Source organism: Paroedura picta, chromosome 1 (assembly GCF_049243985.1).
Source record: "Paroedura picta isolate Pp20150507F chromosome 1, Ppicta_v3.0, whole genome shotgun sequence".
NCBI lineage: Eukaryota > Metazoa > Chordata > Lepidosauria > Squamata > Gekkonidae > Paroedura > Paroedura picta.
The window spans coordinates 183,250,110-183,269,337 of NC_135369.1; the positions used below are offsets into that span (position 1 = coordinate 183,250,110).

General features: G+C 47.7%; 1 protein-coding gene across 3 annotated transcripts in view; it reads left to right on the top strand.

Moving 5' to 3' along the window:
* The window catches only part of MEIS1 (Meis homeobox 1), a 218,151-nt gene that overhangs the window by 41,184 nt on the left and 157,739 nt on the right, over nt 1-19,228 (top strand). For all 3 annotated transcript variants that reach the window (XM_077314850.1, XM_077314857.1, XM_077314866.1), the window contains exon 7: nt 14,386-14,497. In XM_077314850.1, the coding sequence (XP_077170965.1) occupies nt 14,386-14,497 (112 nt within the window). The remainder of the gene's footprint in view (nt 1-14,385; nt 14,498-19,228) is intronic.

A 19,228-nucleotide genomic window follows, 5' to 3' on the forward strand; every position in this document is an offset into this window, starting at 1 on the left:
GACACCGCAGTGCTCTGGATGCATGACTTTTGTGGTCTAAGCCCCGGTCTACAGAATGAAGGTGGTTTTATTTCATTTCAGTATAAAAAAATCATATGAATTCACGAGGATCTGCTTGAAATCATCTAGTTCCGGCTTTTGCCCACACCCTCCCAAAGGCCCTTTGTAGAAAAGTAAAGGAGAAACCAGGATTCATTTGTGATCCTCCACTCCACTTTCAGAAAGAAAAATAGGACAGTGAACCCAGATAAGGTTTCCAGGAAATCCCCCACCCCCCGAAAGAACAATACATGTCTCTTCAAAGACAAAAAATAAGACATCTGCCTGCATAAAGCAAGGCTCTGATTGACAGGCCAGCAGCCGGGGGGGGGGGGGGGTTGAATGCCAGCCAGAAATCAGCAGCTGAAGACCCACAGGTAATGCTGAAGGTGCTCCTTCTCTCTAAACGCCACACCTGTCCTTTCCCTCCAAATAGCTATGCGTGTCTCCCTCTCTCCAAATAGCTATGTGTGACTTCCTTTCACCTTCTCCCACAGAGAGCAAAACAATGCAATGGCCTCTCACATGGGCAAGGCATCCCCACTGAGACCCAAGGAAGCACTTCTCTTGGCTAACGAGGTTGCCAATCAGGCTAAACGGGGTAGCCATGGAAACCAAAAGACAACCCTCCCAAGCTCCATCTATGCCACAAGAGAGATTTTCATGCGCTTCATATGCACACTCAAGGGAGGAAACTCTGCCACCGAAAAAGCCCACGAATGCGCACAGAGGGGTAAGACCCATATGTGGTCGTGCATGGTCATCGGGGGCATGGCCATACGAACCTGGTTCACGTCCCATGAACTAACCCATTTTGTGGGTTCGCGAGACCCATGGGTTGGCTCAGGCCCACCTCTAATTGAAGAAGAAGAAGAACAACAAGAAGAACAAGAAGAAGAGGAAGAGTTGGTTCTTATATGCCACTTTTCTCTACCCGAAGGAGGCTCAAAGCAGCTTACAGTTGTCTTCCCTTTCCCTACCCCACAACAGACACCCTGTGAGGGAGGTGAGGCTGAGAGATCCCTGATATTACTGCTCAGTGAGAACAGCTTACCAGTGCTGTGGCGAGCCCAAGGTCACCCAGCTGGCTGCATGTGGGGGAGTGCAGAATCAAACCCGGCATGCCAGATTAGAAGTCGGCACTCCTAACCACTACACCAAGCTGGAGTCTTGGAGCAAGGAGTCCTTGTGATTTCTTTCCTAACCTCTTCATCCGTCATCCGACCTTAGCTTGTCTCTGACCTGCTATTCTTTGCAGCAGTGCTAGAACTGCAGCTTAGCTGTGGAGGTGCCTCTGTGGGCCACCTCAGTTGGAGAGCTGTCATTCATTTTCGTCTCAGTGACTTGCATTCCACGCTAGCTTTGTTCGCCCCGGTGCTTTCATAGTGCTGGAAATCGGTTGTGCGGCAAATAAAATAACGTGACGGCAAATCTTCACATGAAATGGGAGGCGGGAGAACTCTCATGTCTCGTGTCATTTCTTGCATAAATAGTTTTGGACTCTCCATATTTGGGGGCCTTTTCTTCAGCTAGCCAACTGGCAGTCCTGGGTACACCTGCATGCTCCTTTGTAGTTGGTTGTCGGTGGCCCTGAAATGTCAGAATTAGAGACCTGGCCCAGGGTGGCCCAATCTTGGGGAACTGGCCGGGGTCTGCCTTGCGTAGGATTTGGATGGGAGACCATCAAGAAAAGTAAGGCTTGCTGTGTAGAAGCAGGCTTGTGTCTTCATAAATCCACTGCAACTTGATGGCACTTTCCCTCCCCGACACAAAGCAAGGGTCAGCAGTTGACTGCCTCATTGGTGCTTGGGTCCTGTGGTTCTCAACTGGTAGTACGTGAATCACCACTAGGATGCAGGGTTTTCACAACAGCTACTAAGAAACCACTTTCCATCGACCCTCGTGTCTACCCACAAGTGTGTCATGCCATCTCCTGCTAACCCAACCTGCCACGGGTTATCGCACTGTGACCTTTTGGCACGTTTGTCATAATGTAAAGCCAACATGAAGGGAAAAGTTCCTCCAAGAGAAGGCTACAGTAGAATCATAGAATCATAGAATTGGAAGAGAAATTCACCTACCATCCCACAGCAGCACTTAGGAAGGGCCACAAGAGGCAAACACTGGCATATTCCCTCCTGCCCACCCACTCAAAAACTGCCTAAATTCATCAAATCAACATTTCTGTCAGATGGCTATCTAGCCTCTGCTTAAAAACTTCCAAAGAAGGAGAACCCACCACCTCCCGAGGAAGCCTGTTCCACTGAGGAACCGCTCTAACTGTCAGGAGCTTCTTCTGGATGTTTAGCATTCTTTTGAATTAATTTCATCCCATTGGTTCTTGTTCGACCTTCTGGGACAACAGAAAATAGCTCTCTTGAAGACGGTCATCATATCACCTCTGAGTCGTCTTCTCTCCAGGTTAAACAGACCAACCGTTCCTCATACGACTTGGTCTCCAAACCCCCCACCATATTGGTAGACCTCTCTGGACACGCTCCAGTTTCTCTACGTCTTTCTTCAGTTGTAGCACCCAAAACTGAACACAGCACTCCAAGAGAGGTCTTACCAGAGTGGAGCAAAGCGGTAACATCACGGTGCAAGATCTGGACACTATCCTTCTTTTGGGCTGGTGAAGCCAATGCTTTCTGGGTGAGATAAGGGTTCTGTATTGTGAGCAGAGACAGGAAAAGGGTTCTCATCATACCTTTCCTCAAACAAGAGTCGGTTCACAGTTGGAAGAAGTAACCTCTGTGGATATTAATTACTGGCATCTACAGCGGCACTTTTGGACTTGCTGTGAAGGTTTAGTCCTGTCTTACCCAGCGCTGCCATGACTTTTGCTGCAATTATCTCTGCCTTCGTGAATTAATGAGGCGACGGAGTTTTTCAGTCTAGCAATAGGTGAATGTAGCCTGTCCTACGTCTTCTCTACATCTCTCTCCCTCATAAAAGCCCTCTTGCGGCTCTGACGATGCGCTCCTTAAAACAAGAGGCGATTGGCCCTGAGTGAGGGGGAGTCCCACCAATAGGAAAAGGGTAGTTTGTGGAAGGACTTTTCCTTGCTGGTGGAACAGCCCCCCACTGAGAGCCAGTAGTGGCTCGCCACAGCACTGATAAAGATATTCTGACCAAGCAGTGATATTAGGGCTCTCTCAGCCTCACCCACCTCACGGGGCGTCTGTTGTGGGGAGAGGAAAGGGAAGGCGAATGTAAGCTGCTTTGAGCCTCCTTTGGATAGAGAAAAGCGGCACATAAGAACCAACTTTTCTTCTTCTTCTTCTTCTTCTTCTTCTTCTTCTTCTTCTTCTTCTTCTTCTTCTTCTTCTTCTTCTTCTTCTTCTTCTTCTTGTCATGGCTTCCTGCTCAGGGCTCCAGCTTTTCTCTGTAGCCAGAGAACCTTTGGGGGCTGGAGGTTCTTATCTGGATCCTCCCCAGAGGCCAACTGAGCCACAGAACTGACAGTAAGGAAGGAAGAGGAGGATTGGTCCTGGGACTTGGAGTCTGTGATGGAATCTGTACCCAATCTTCCCTTCAGGCCTGGTATCTGTGGTGGGGTGGGATGGGGTGGGAGGTGGTACAAAGCCAACAACCCAAGCAGATGAGACCGTTCATGCAGGAAAGACTGCTTTAGGGGGGGAGGGTTGCCAGCTCTGGTTTGGGAAATGCCTGGAGACTTTGGCGGTGGAACTGGAAGTCGGTGGGTTTTGGGGTGGGGGGAGCGACCCCGGTGGAGTATAATGATATGCAGTCCCCCCCTCCCAGCAGGCAATTTTCCCCCAGAGGTCTGATCTCTGTCTCATCAAGATGAGCTGTAAAACCAGGGATCCCCAGGTCTCACCTGGAGGCTGGTGTCTGCCAAGAAGTCCCTCCCCTCCAAAGCAGCCATGTTCTCCCGGGGGATTGACCTCTTTAGGCTAGGGATGACCTGTAATATCAGGGGACCCCCAGGTCCCACCTGGGATCTGCCATTCTGACGGCACTGCCCATTCCAAGCTCCAGTCCTCCCTCCACAAAATTTGCACCAGCTCGTGACCTAGCGCCCATGGCCTTTTAGGGTGCAACGGGCTTTGTCTCTAGTAATCCAAATATGATGATGTGAGAATATAGTAGATATGAATGTGCCAGTGCTCCACTTCTCGTGAGATGCAATTTCTATAGTTCTGACTGTATTTTGTTACTTTTTTATTTCACAGTGTTCACTTTGCGTGTGAATGTGTGCGTGTATAAAGTTACCATATATACTAGAGCAGGGGTGGACAAACTGTGGCCCTCCAGATGTCCACGGACTGCAATTCCCATGAGCCCCTGCCGACAAATGTCAGCTGGGTGTCTTTTATAGCTGCATTTCTTTTATAGCTGTTCTTATAGAGCAGTTATCTTAGAGCTCTGTCCGTCCCATCTACCCCACAGGGGGTCTGTTGTGGGGAGAGGAAGGGAAGTTGATTCTAGGGTGCTTTGGGTCAAGCTGGGAATAAAAATGGCTGTTCCTCTTTTTCCTTCTCTTCTTTGGTGGTCTCCCATCTCCCCTGTCATTTGTCTTTATGATTCCAAGGTGTTATCCAGGTAATGTGCGTTTTCGGTGAAAGTATTTCCTCAGTGACAAGTCCTGAATGTTAAGTAAAAAAAATATCATTACAATATCAAAGAAATTAGTACAATGAGTCTAATGTTAAGAAAGCCCACTTCCTCTGATTCTTCAATATTTGTATCAGTTTTACAAGTAACAGAAATTTAAACCTGCAAACATAATCTAAATGGTATATTAGTCATCAGCATCCTAAATCATAAAATATTTTATCAAATTAATCCCTGTAATACTTTACCTCTTACATAGTGATAGTATAACAATTTTAACACAGACTAAATAAAGCTGTAAAGGCTTAGTGGGAGGAGTTAGGGCGGGCTCGGTCCGGGATGAGGAAGGGTGCCGATTGGCCCGCAAAGCGCCTGCCAATTGGCCCGGCCAATTCCCGCCCTGCCGACAAGGAAGCAACTGTGAGCCGTGCTCTGCGCGGCTCGCAGTTGCTCCCTTGCCGGCGGCCTGATGCGGTGAGAGGCGCTTTGCGCCTCTCGCCGCGTCAGGCCACCGCCCAAGGGAGCCGACTGCCGGGGGCTCCCTTGCCTAGCGCCCGCTGTATTTTAAGTACAGCGGGCTTGATTACTAGTAACATAATATTACCTGAATGCTGTTTTGTCAGAACTTTAGAATGCTTTGGGCTGATGCTGCATTGAGCAGGGGGCTGGACTACATGGCCTGTATGGACCCTTCCAACTCTATGATTCTAAGTTCCACAGAATAAAAAGTTAAGGAAAACAACAAAAAAGGACACTTTTTATTTTGATAATATTTTATCGTGTTGCCATTGGATGGGCCTTTTTCTCTCTGTTTTGCTAGCTGAACGTTGCCAAGCGTGGATTTATTGTGTCTGTCATAGTGGAGGCCAGGCGGTTTAACAGAACGATTGGTGTTGTGCAAGATATGGCTGCCTTGTTCTGCATGGCCCTGGCTAGCCTGGCCTCATTAGGTTTCAGGTGCTACATTGGGCCAGCCATGGTTAATACTTACGTGGGAGTCCAGGGCTGATGCTGCACTTACTTTGTTTATTCCACTTTACAGAGTGAACGACTAAACATTGGACTTTGCTGCCAGAGGAAGTAGAGATGGCCCAGGCGTAGATGGCTTTAAGAAGGGATTAGACAGAGTCACTGAGGAGAGGTTTAGTAGCCCTGTTGACTAAAGGGAATTGCCCCATTTAGAGGCAGCCAACCTCTGTATACCAGGGCCAGGAGGCAATGTCAGAAGAAGGCCCCAGCATGTGTGGCCTGCTCCTGGCCACAGACTGGCCACTGTGTGAGACAGGAGGCTGGACTAGATGGACCCATACTGGTCTGACCAAGCAGGGCTCTTCTGACATTCTTATGGTGGCCTTGGCCTCTATGCCCTCTGGAGGGACTTGGTTGGCCACGGTGTGAGATGGGATGCTGGCCTAGAATGGACCATTGGTCTGATCCAGCAGGGTTCCTCTCATGTTGCTATGAAGGCCTCGGCCTCTCTGCCCTGTCGTTGGCCCTGTTGCAAAATGGCCCACAGTTTCAGCAGGGCTCTTCTTTGTATGAAGGCCTCAGCTTCTGTGCCCTCCAGAGGAACTGGCTGGCCACTGTGGGATGCTGGACTAGGTGAACCCCTGGTCTGATCCAGCACGCTTGTTCTGATCTTCTCGTGTGGAAGAATCCAGACACACGGTCATCTTCATCTTTTGTAAGCTACCATGAAAGAAGCATACTCAAATTGTCGTGCGCTTCCCTATTGAAAACCTCATTGTGCATAACAGTTACGAGACTGTGTTGTGGTTTGAGAGGGACTTGAGTTGTCGTTTGAAATTTACCTCTGCCCCAGACTTACCGGATGATTTTGGGAAAGTCAGCTTCCTTCATTGGCAAATGGCTAAAATTTAACTAGGAGACTACCTGGATGATAATTTCACATGAAGTGTGTGTCTTTTTTGAAGGAGGGGTGGGAGTGCATATGTCACTGGGGCACCGTTTAAATGATTTTATAGGTTGTAGCAGCTTTCCAGAGTTTTATCCTGTCGAGGCCCTTCACAAACCCGCCTCCCAATACCTCCAGTTAGTGGCTGATGTCTTTGGACAGAAATATCTCGAGCAGAGTCTGGGTATTTCTTTGCTGCAGCCGTGCTGCTGTGGTTCTGCTGCATTGTCAACAGCATTAATTACCTTGTGTGATATATTCCAAAGGTACTTTTCAGCCATATAACATGGCTCCGCAATAAGCTTTGTTGGGAGAGGGAGGGAAATCTGGGATGGAAGGCCTCCAAGAGGCCTCCCTAGGCCTGGCTGCACCAGTGCGCCCTGCATGCATTGTGAAAACATAATCTGAAGCAGGAAGGCCTTGCGTGGCTTTGCAAACACAAGACTCCCTCTGGTAGTCATATTAGCAGAAAAGGGTACTGAAGAAATCTATCCTCCGGTTGTTATCGTCTGCAGACCTGCTGTGGGGAAATAAAAGTTTTTTAAATTTTAAAAAGCCTGTATTTTTCCGCAGCAGGTATGCAGTCACTGAAATTGTATTTACTTCACCTGTAAGTAAACGGCGGCTCCGCGGTCGTAAAATCTAACCCGCATCAAATGTGATGGAGGGAATAAATGTAACTGAGAATCTTTCCCCCTTTGCTCCCTTTCAATATTTGATCCCATTTTGAGCCCCTGTTCCAGAAGCTAGGAGCTTGCAAAGTATATTTGGAACTAGGGGCCAAGCCTGTTGCATTCAGGAATACAGCGGGCGCTAGAATAGGGGTGTGGGATGTAAGAACTCTGTGGACAACCTCCCCCTCCCATCAAGACCTGGAAAGGCTGCAGGCAGGGAATTCACCAGCAGGGGCAGCTCTCATGCAGCAGGGATCTGCAGCCTCCGAGCCTCGGAGGGAAGGAGGAGGAGGAGGGAGTGGTCAGGGGTGGGGGACAGAAGGCGATTGGCTGGCCGCTGGACAGACAGGCAAGCCAGTTGGAGGAGGCACTCAGGGGCGGGACAGCCACCCTGAGTGGGTGTTAAGTGCTGAGTGGCACTTAAACTATGAGACCAGCTCCTCCTCCAAGCCCTTACCAGAAATATATAGTGGAGCAGAAGATGTTACTGCCATTGCAATCACAAAGCTTGAAAAAGGGGAAGATGCACTTTCCTTATGATTGTTTAAGGATGGTGTCCAGGACTATGGCTTTTACTTGAGTGTGCATAAAGGTACTGTCAAGTCATCCATGACTTATGGCGACCCTGTAGGCTTTTCAAGGAAACGATGCAGGGCTTCACTATCATAGGGGCTTTCCCGCTGCCTTCTTCTGCATCGTGGCCTGAGACTTCCTTCGTGGTCTCCCATCCAAATACTCACCAGGGCCAGCCCTGCATAGTCCCTGAGACCTGACAAGGGGGGTGGATTTCATCTCCCCTGCCCATGTCCAATTTTCCTGAACACCTAGTTTTCCTGAACACCCCATAGTTTGCAGAAACACCTGTTTTGGGTCAGCGTGGTCCTCATCTGCAGCTTTAGGTATCTGCAGTTTTGCTGCTTGAGAAATAGCTATTTAGATATCTTGCTTAAAATTCAGGAAACAATCAGCACAGGCCCTGGATATTAAAATGAATTTGCCATAGTTGGCTAAACGAAACCTGGCTTTTCTATGTAGGACAGAGCAACTGCAGAAACCGGCCTGTTCTCATGGGCCGCAGGAGCCAGGATGATAAGCCTGATCTCAAATGGACGCTTCTTCCATTTCTTCTGCAGATGCTCTAATGTCAATTCAGTGTTGCTATCAGCTACTGAGCATGGGTCTTTTACGAGGCCCTGTCCCCAGCATTTTTTTATTGAGCCTGGGGCACCTTTGGAATTTCGGCACAAGGGGGTGAGTGCAATCAGGAAGTGGTTACCAGTGGAGGTACTCCGCCCCCGACTAGCTGATGTGCAGGGGACAAGAGTAACTTTTAAAACACAGCAGGAGAGAAAGAGTGAGGATATAAAAGCAGCCCTGTAGTGGCAGATGCCACCAAAACAACAGCATTTCAACCTGCACAGCCGGTGGCCCATCAATAGCCTTTGGGGGCAGGAGCCCCACTTTCTAAAAACACTGCCTAGGATCCAGAAGAGATATAGGTGGGCAGCAAGATGGGGGACGCTTTTGGAAGTCATTTGTGTGTCACTCGGGAGCAAGGAATCCCTTCCTACAAAATAGCGTCCCTTTACAAGACTGGCGTTGCTGTTCAACTGGTGCGCTCTTCAACTTGTAACTGATTTAAAACAAGCAGCTCTTTCCAGCGGGTGAATCACAGGTAGCATCCCTTGTTTTGTTCTTGAAAAGCACTGCTCAAACCAGTACTCCTCCAAGCACGGCCGGTTGCGAGGAATCAAAAGCGACAAGATGGGGAGGCTATTTAATTTTCCCCAGGTCATAAAAATAACCGGCCCATAAGAGCGAGGAGAGGCATAAATAGGAGCCGTCGCCTCTGAAGGCAGAGCTGGAAGCACAGGGGACGGCCCGAAACGCTCATCAACGGAGGCAGAGAGGCCGACATTCCTTGCCTGAGCGGCTGTATAATGTGAGAAAAAGGCAAGCCGGCATCGGAGGCCCAGCACAATGGAAAGGCACCGCATTGGAATGCCTCACAGATCATAGCAGAATCAGAATTTCCAGCCAGGAAAATCTTTTCATGGTGAATTAAGTGGCGGAGGAAGAAAAATGGTGATTGAAAAAAAAAAAAAGAAGAAAAGAAAGAAAGAAGGTAGGCACAGATCAAGAAAACACCGGGCTTCTCAGGGCTGAAGATTTAAGAACCTCAGCGAAAGCTGTGCGGAATAGAATGTGGAAAATTGAATTTACTAAACAATTAACCATTGAATTAATCTACATCCCGCGCAGTGGAAAAGGGGGGGGTGCTGGAGGGAGGGGGGGGGGAAGCAAACCGAATGGAGTGGAATAAATCAGTGGAGCTCATTAAAAGATGGTGAATATTTCAGAGCTGTTGTCACATCGAGGAGGGGAAGCTGCCCACTGCGTGGAGCACGGCCTGTAATTCTTTTCCTTCTCGGGCCTCCCTTTCCTTTTCCAGCACAGCCCTTCCTTCTTCCAATCAGATTAATGAACGTTTTTCTGCTGAGGTTACGGTGGTGGCGGTTCAATATTCCACCTTGTTATCTGTGGCTTTTCTATTAATTACAAGTCAGATCAGTAGTCAACAATAGTAGTCGGGAGTGACATAAAGAGCCTGAGTGGACTCTGGAGACGCCGCTGCAAGGAACGGACGCCTCCCGGAACTCCCCTGGGCCCCTCCCGCCTCCCACCCGTCTTGCTCGTCTTCTCTTCAATTACAGTTAATGCAATAGTTTGCCATTTTCTCGTTCTAATTATATTTTCAAGTGGGATTTGTAGTGCACGGGACTGGAAGAAAAGAAAAAAAAAGGAACCCCTTTAGCGTGTGTCGAGCCATCAGGGCTCCGTGCCTGGCATTGTCTGTCCCCTGAGTTGCCCTGTGCCATTCTTCCTTGCAGAGCTCTGAATAAACAAGTGTGTGTGTGTGTGTGTGTGTGTGTGTGTCCCCTCACCTTTCAAAGCTGCGTTTATACAAACTGAAAATTTATGCATAGACGGTTTGCATTCTGAGCATGTGTTCCAGATTACCTCTGACAGCATTCCTTTGGTATGCTGCAAGAAAGAAAGAAAGAAAGAAAGAAAGAAAGAAAGAAAGAAAGAAAGAAAGAAAGAAAGAAAGAAAGAAAGAAAGAAAGAAAGAAAGAAAGAGGGGGGAGGGAGGGAGGGAGGGAGGGAAGGAAGGAAGGAAGGAAGGAAGGCACATATTTGTAAGAAAGAAAGAAAGAGGGAGGGAGGGAGGGAGGGAGGGAAGGAAGGAAGGCACATATTTGAAGAAGAAAGAAAGAAAGAAAGAAAGAAAGAAAGAAAGAAAGAAAGAAAGAAAGAAAGAAAGAAAGAAAGAAAGAAAGAGGCACATATTTGTAAAAGCACATTTCTTTTTCGCAGTGGCTGCTTCAGTCTTCCAATCACAAAGTCTACCTGATCCTGGCATTACAGTAGTCATGTGCATTCTCTCCCCTACCTGCCCCCTCCCCCTGTGTCACACCTGTATTTAACTGTGGGGCTGTATACAGGAGTTTAAAAGTAGAGGGGAAACTGTGGTTAGTGGGCAGGGAAGCCCCACAGTTGAGCTGCTGGCTGTCTAGGGCTTGTAAAAATAAATAAATAAAAACTCTGAAAAGTTGTGACCTGTAGCATTTCAAGAGCTCTATAACTTTTGATCATCCCCTCGAGAGGGTCTGAGCTTCCCTATTCTTCCCCCCTCCTAGTGTTGTTGAAAATAGACTCCCCCCTCCCCATTCTTTTGTGAATGGCACAGATGGGATTAGACAAGGGGTTGGCAAACTGTGGCCCTCCAGATGTCCATGGACTACAATTCCCATAAGCCCCTGCCAGCAAATCCACTGGCAAGGGCTCATGGGAATTATAGTTTATGGACATCTGGAGGGCCACAGTTTGCCTACCCCTGGATTAGACCAACATGGCTTCCCTGTCATATCGAGTTTCGGGTTCCCAACCTTTTGGGTATGGTGACTCATGCATTAACATGGCATGGTGACCCATCTGGGGCCTACCCCAGGTTTTTTGGCTCTCCAGGTGAGCAATGACCTTGTTGCCTGTTGAATTCAGCCAGGTGTTCCCTGCAGTGGCAAGCCAGATGTTGTTGAGGACCCCACATAGAATCATAGAGTTGGAAGGGCCCATACAGGCCATTTAGTCCAACCCCCTGCTCTACGCAGGATCAGCCCTAAGCATCCAAGAAAAGTGTGTATCCAACCTTTGCTTGAAGACTGCCATCACCTGAAGACATGCATCACCTGAAGGGCACAGCTGCCCCCAAGCAAGTGGCATTGCATGTCGTCCTCTCTCCAGCTACTGCCAGGAAGTGATGAATTGCCAGACAATTTTTCCTCCTAATGGACACAAAGAGAGGTGGAAGGGGAGACTGCACAACATGAACCATGAGGATGTGAAGGAATGATGCAGAGGGCAGGAGCAGCCATTAGAGAGGGCTGGCTAGTGGTATACTTACAGACCCTTTGCAACCCCCTTTTGGGTCCTGACCCACAGGTTAGGAAACACTGGTCTTATTGACCATTTAAGATTTCACAGGACCAAGATTACTCAGGCCCAACCCATAACAAGATGGAGTGACTTTGACCGTTTCTGCACTGGGAACTTTGCTGCCCGGGCTCCCGTGTGGGAGCACAAATCCGGGGTGGACAAGGTGCACCGGGCTAAATGCTCTCCTGTTGCAGAAGCAGGAAGAGGCGGGGCAACCTGCCTCAGCTCAAACTCCAGCCTGCAGCCAAGCGTGGAACCTCCAGTGCAGAAATGATCTATTAAGACTTTGCGCCTTGAATCTCATCCAAGAATTGTTGGCTGTTATCTGTTTCGGTGTGCTTTGGACAGCTTCACCGTGGTTGGTCGGAATGTTGCTTGACATCGCCTCCCCCCCATTCCCCCTCCCACAACAATTCTCCTCAGGCCATTCCACAAGCTCTTCCGCCGGGGATGCACGCATACACATACAAGGCTGTGTAGGATGACCCGAGAGTCTCTTGTGATGTTTTTAAAAAGCTTAGTGCTAAAAGCTAATTAAAATGGCTTCTGGTGATAAAGGGAGAACATGGGAGGATTGTTGCCCTGATTTGTTTTTCGGTGGAATTTAATTTGCAGCCGGTTTTTTCTTCTTCCGCTATCTCAATGTTACTTTCAAACATATCCAGTGATAAGAAGCAACATCTGTTTTCCGTTCTGTAGTACAAGAGCTGCCCAGCATGGGGCTGAGTGTACATAGCCATGGCTGCTCTAATTTCCTTTAGAAAATGTGAAAGATTGGTCCCTTTTGCCCAGAGATGGTCCAGCTGACACCGACTGGACCCCCGAGCAAATTGTTCAGCATCCCTATAAGCGTTTTCAGGGTTCTCCTCTATAATTGCAGGGCCTTATTCCAGAGAGCTACTTGTGGTGCAGGGTGGTAAGGCAGCCAACATGCTGTCTGAAGCTCTGACCATGAGGCTGGGAGTTCAATCCCAGCAGGCGGCTCAAGGTTGACTCAGCCTTCCATCCTTCCGAGGTCGGTAAAATGAGTACCCAGCTTGCTGGGGGGTAAACAGTAATGACTGGGGAAGGCACTGGCAAACCACCCCGTATTGAGTCTGCCAAGAAAACGCTAGAGGGCTTCACCCCAAGGGTCAGACATGACTCGGTGCTTGCACAGGGGATACCTTTATCTTTACCTATTCCAGGGCAGTCTCCACCTTGGCTTCCTTACAGTGCCAGCCTAAGCGGATTTACATCCTTTTAAACCCGCTCGTTTCTGCTAGGACACTGCCAGTAGAGGAGCACGTTGGGCAGAGGGCAACTCTGAGGAATGGTTTCAAAGGAGGATGATCACGGGATGGTTTCAGAGGGTGGCCGTTTGTCCCATAGAAGAGTGACTAGATTGGAATCCAGGAGCACCAATAAGAATCTTGAGATACGAGCTTTGGAGAGTCCTGGGATAAAAGATCTCAGAGATATCCAACTTGTATCTGAGGAAGGGAGCTTTGGCTCTCCAGAGCTCATCCTGCCATAACCTTGTTGGTCTCTGCAGTTCTCCTGGACTCCAGTCTAGCTGAATTAAAGGATAGTGATTCTTTCCTCTCCTGTTTATGAATGTTCAGGCAGCATGTTCAGGATGTGCAAACCTGACCTCACTATTCTGAGGCCATCATGCATCTCTTTACCCAGAGAGTGATTAACATGTGGCGCTCACTGTCAGAAGATGCATGATGGCCACAGAGACAATCAGCTTCAAAGGAGGATGAGCTAGATTCAAGGAGGACTAGTCCATCAATGGCTACTAGTCATGGTAACTCGGGGGAACCTCCGCTTTCAGAGGCACTAATCTTCAGAATTCCAAAGGAACTGGCCAGCCACTGTGTGAGGCAGGAGGCTGAACGAGATGGACCACTGGTCTGATCTAGCGGGGCTCTTCTGATGTTATATATAAATATTGATAAATATTGATGCTTTCTACCCGTAGACTTAAAAAAGAATAGTCTTTTTAAAAATTGAGCCCATATTGTTGTTGTTAGTTGCAAAGTCATGTCCGACCCATTGCGACCCCATAGACAATGATCCTCCAGGACAATGATCCTCCAGGCCTTCCTGTCCTGTACCATTCCCTGGAGTCCACTCAATTTTGCACTGACTGCTTCAGGGACTCCATCCAGCCACCTCATCCTCCGTCGTCCCCTTCTTCTTTTGCCCTCAATCGCTCCCAGCATTAGGCTCTTCTCCAGGGAGTCCTTCCTTCTCATAAGGTGGCCAAAGTATTTGAGTTTCATCTTCAGGATCTGGCCTTTTAAGGAGCAGTCAGGGCTGAGCTCCTCTAGGACTGACCGGTTTGTTTGCCTTGCAGTCCAAGGGACTCACAAGAGTCTTCTCCAGCACCAGAGTTCAAAAGCCTCAATTCTTTGACTCTCAGCTTTCCTTATGGTCCAACTTTCACAGCCATACATTGCAACTGGGAAGACCATTACCTTGACTAGATGCACTTTTGTCGGCAGGGTGATGTCTCTGTTTTTTAGGATTGAGCCCATATAATCTTGCAATTTAACCAGCACTCAAATGTTTCTCTTTTTAAAGTGATAGTGGGTTTTGGCCATCACCCAATAATTTACAGTATCGTGTTTTGTCCTCAAGACTGTATTGGAGGTGTTTTTCTCTTGACACCTTGCTTAATTCCTATCCCTACAGCCTTCCTGGAACAGAGACCATGATGACACGGCGTCGACACGTTCAGGGGGAACGCCGGGGCCCTCCAGTGGGGGACACACATCACACAGCGGAGACAACAGCAGCGAACAAGGTAGGGCCCCTGACTTTGAATTCTGGTTTTGATCTGGATTTAAGCACCTGCCATATGGTAATTAAAAATCTCCGTAGCTTTCCTGTTGAACCCTCATAGGACGGCATGTTGTTCTCCCTGGGTTCTAGGACTCCATCCATGATGGATGGTACTGACCGCTGTTGCTAGGGAGGCAGGACCAACAGACAAAACTACTTCCTCTTCCTGTCTCCCTGGTGGAAACGCCCATCTTCTCCAGGTTTTCTCCTGCCTCACAGGGAGTGCGGTCGAGTGAGCTTTGCTCTTCACAATTATATGTGTAGCTTCTGTGTTCGCTACCATTAAACCCATGAGTTTGGCTAAGGTCATGAGTGGTGATTGCTTTGCTTTGATTGACTAGACACACCATCTCCCTGGTTTTCTTTATCTTTTTCTCTGGCAAAAAATTAACTTCTGGAAACTGAACGGACAGCCTTCTTGAAAGAGGGTTTAAGTGATTAGGTGGCTAGGACTATTCTGGCTTCTATGGGGCCCTTTACGGTTAGAATTTATAATGCTTCATTATAAATGAATGAAGCACCTTTCACGGTAAGTGCCAATGGGCATTTCTGGACACCAAGATACAGGGAAAGCCCCCTGATTTATGTCTAGTGAGTATTGACTTTCACAAGATTTCTGGAGAGTGGTTCTGTTAAGTCCTCATGACTGGAGAGGGCCATGGAACTATACACTATCGATGCTTTTTCGTCCTGCCTGTCCTCCCAGGAGCACTGATCATGCCTTCTTGCGGAGAAGGGTTACGTAAATCCTAGAACTCGGGCAGTGAAGTTGATGGGCAATAGATTCGTGAGGGACAAAGGAATTACAGTCAACACGCATGGAGTTGTGGAATTCACTGCCAGTGGATTTAGTGAGGGTGACCACTAGCACAGATGGTCTTTAAAAGGGGATGAGACTGATCATGAAGGAGATGTCCATCAGTGGCTTACTGACCATGTTGAATGAAGGGAACCTCCCCATCCAGAGGCAGTAAACCTCTGAATACCAGTACTTGGAGGGAATATTGGGGGAAAGGTTACTGACTTCTAGGTGGGGACAGGGAATTTCCTGGAATTACAACTGAACGAAACTCCAGGCTACAGAAAGATCAGTTCCCTTGGAGAAAACGGCAGCTTTGTAGGGTTGGACTGTATGAATTATACCCTGTTCAAATCCCCACCTCTCACCAGACTTCACCCCTTAATCTCCAGGAATTTCTCTGCCTGAAGCGGGCAACTCTAGGCTTCGATCTCCATGTGCTGTTTATTGCCTCTCCCGGACAACTGGTCTGCTTTTACCCTCACTGCCCTTCAGAGCACAGTGGGAAGTAGAACCAGGACCACTCCACTGATCCCACTCCCCTTTCCACTCTTCCAGATGGACTTTTATCTTATATAAGTGGAGAAACCCAAGGATCTGTCCTGGGGCCTGTGTTGTTCAACATATTTATAAATGATTTGGATGAGGGATTAGAAGGGATACTAATTAAATTTGCAGATGAGACTAAACTGGGATACACAACTAAAGACAGCAACAGAATACAGGATGAACTCGATAGGCTTGAGAAGTGGACTGAACTGAATACAATGAAGTTCAATAGGGACAAATGTAAAGTTCTGCATTTAGTCAGGAAAAACCAAATTTACCAATATAGGATGGGGGAAACTTGTCTTGGCAGTAGCATGTGTGGAAAGGATCGAGGAGTCTTAGTAGACCATACATTGAACAGGAGTCAGCAGTGTGACTCGGTGGCTAAAAAGGCAAATGGGATTTTGGGCTGTATCAAATGGAGTGTCGTGTCCAGATCATGGGAGGTGATAGTACACGATGGTAAATTCATCTGTTTGTTTGTATAATCCACTTTCTCCCCTAATATGGAACTAAAACAGTGATCAACATTGCTCTCTCCTCCATTCTCTCCTTCCAACAGCAACCTTAGAATCATAGAATCATAGAGTTGGAAGAGACCTCTAAGGTCATCTAGTCCAACCCCCTGCAGAATGCAGGAAATTCACAACTACCTTCCCACCCACAGTGACCCCAGTTTCATGCTCAGATGATGCCCCGCCCCTGAGAAACCAGAATCCCTGGCCAGTTTGGTGAGGTGGGTTTCAGTGACAGTCCAAGAGATACCTGGCAAGCTTCTGTGGCAAAATGAGGATCTGAATTTGGATGTTCCAGCTCCTAGATAAATGCCCTAAGAACAAACCCCAGCCTTTTTGAACCTGCAAGCTCATTTGGAATTCTGATATTGCATGGCGGGCATCACAAAATGGCTGTCACAGGAGGTGGAGTCACACTGTGTAATACTGCCCCAACACATTTTTTTAAAATCTCCACAACTGATCAAATATCCTTGCTGGTCAAAAGTCCCACCTGGCTCCACCCACTTTCTAAAACCATTTGGTGGGTGCCAGAAAAAGTCCCAGGAGGTGCCGTGGTATCTATAGGCACCAGGACCCCTGCTCTAAAGTAATGTGTGGCTCAAATTTCAGGGTATTAAAAACAGCTCTTCCTCGCTTCCAATTTTCACTTGGACAGGAGGGGCAACTAGATTATCTGCTATCCAAGTATTTGCTAGAGATTTACAAGAATGCTAAAGCACTTTGAGCCATACCAGTTTTGGGCACCAAAGTTGAAGAGGGATGTAGACAAACTGGAGCATGTCCAGAGGAGGGCAACAAAGATGGTGAGGGGTTTGGAGGCCAAGGCGTATGAAGAAAAGTTGGGGGAGCTTGGTCTGTTGAGCCTGGAGAGGAGACGACTGAGTGGGGATCTGATAACCATCTTTAAGTATTTAAAAGGGTGCCATATAAAGGATGGAGCAGAGTTCTCTCTGGCCCAGGAGGAACGGACCAGAACCAATGGGATGAAATTAATTCAAAATAAATTCTGTCTAAACCTCCGGAAGAAGTTCCTGACGGTTAGAGCAGTTTCTCAGTGGAACAGGCTTCCTTGGGAGGTGGCGGGTTCTCCATCTTTAGGAATTTTTAAACAGAGGCTAGATAGCCATCTGATGGAGAGGCTGAGTCTGTGAAGGCTCAAGGGGGTGGCAGGTTACAGTGGATGAGCGATATGGTTATGAGTGTCCTGCATAGTGCAGGGGGTTGGACTAGATGACCCATGAGATCCCTTCCAACTCTATGATTCTATGATTCTATGAAATGTATCACGTTCAGTACTGGAGAAAAAGCAGAGGCACAGGTTGTTGGTGGTTCATGTTTCTGTTGCATATCTTATAATGTAATTAGTATCGCTTTAAAAAAAAGAGCAGCAGCGTTTGTGGGGGGAAAAAGTAGATATTTTTTTGGTAACTTCTGAAAGAGCCAACTGCCACGGATTTCGGTTAATTAAAGACAATTAAAAATGTAAAAAGGGCCTTTAATCGAAATTTTAAAAGGACTTCTTTCATTGAACTAGGCTCTGAACTTCCAATAGGTATATACTTTTAAATGTAGTTTTATGATCCTGTTTCATTCAAGCACACTTAGACAACAAAGGAATTGTGTTTTCTAAAAAGAAAGCAAAGACAGGAAAAGGTTGAACGGGACTCATTAGAATTGCAAAGTTCTACGTTTTAACTAGATGAGTTTTTTAAACTAAAGTTGATATGCTACCTGTTCCCATACAGCAGGGGTAGTCAAACTGCGGCCCTCCAGATGTCCATGGACTACAATTCCCAGGAGCCCCTGCCAGCGAACGCTGGCAGGGGCTCCTGGGAATTGTAGTCCATGGACATCTGGAGGGCCGCAGTTTGACTACCCCTGCCATACAGAGAATCAGGCGCAAATTGCGATTAACATCTCTGCATGGAATGTTAAGTATTTGAACCGCTTTACTGTTTAAAGAAAAGTTGCTGACCTCATCACAAGTTAAGCCTAGTAAAAAAAAAATGGGCCTGCAACGGTGAACCGTTGAAGAGCCGAAGCAGGAACTGGTAGCCTTCTGACTTCCAACGTTTACCGGGGAATAATATGCAACATAAATTTAAGAGGCCCCTTTTCTTTTGCAATTCGCACTACTTAAGGTGAAGTCAACACATTTGTAGCATTCTACTGGTTTTTAACATTATTAATGAATATATATCTGTTGCATTTAATATTTCTGGTAAGGCCTAGGAGGAGGAGCGTGGTCTCATGACTTAAGTGCCACTAAGTGCTTAACAGTCACTCAGGGCGGCTGTCCCACCCCTTAGTGTCTCCAACTGGCTTGCCTGTCTATCCAGCGGCTAGCTAATCGCCTTCCATCCCCTATCCCGGACCACTCTCTCCTCCTTCCACATGCCTCCGAGGCTTAGAGGCTGCAGATCCTTGCTTTCCAGGTCCTGGGGGATGGAGAAGCCATATGCAGAGTTCTTCCCCCTCTCCCTCCAATCTAGCACCCATTGTGTTCCTGAATGCAACGGGCTTTGTCCCTAGTTTAAAATAAACCACAACAGAAACAATACAATCTGAAGGCATAAGACATTGGGAATGCCCTCTCTTTTCCTCTAAAACATTTCAAATCCCAGCGGTTGCCAGCTCTGCACTGGGAAATACCTGAGATTGTGAGGGGTCGAGCCTGAGGAGGGCGGGGTTTGGGGAGTGGAGGGGCTTCAGTGGGGTATAACACCATAAAGTCCACCTCCCACAGTAGCCCTTTTCTCCAGGGGAACTGATCTTTGTTGACTCTAGATGAGTGATAATCCCAGGAGATCTCCTGAGACCACCTGGA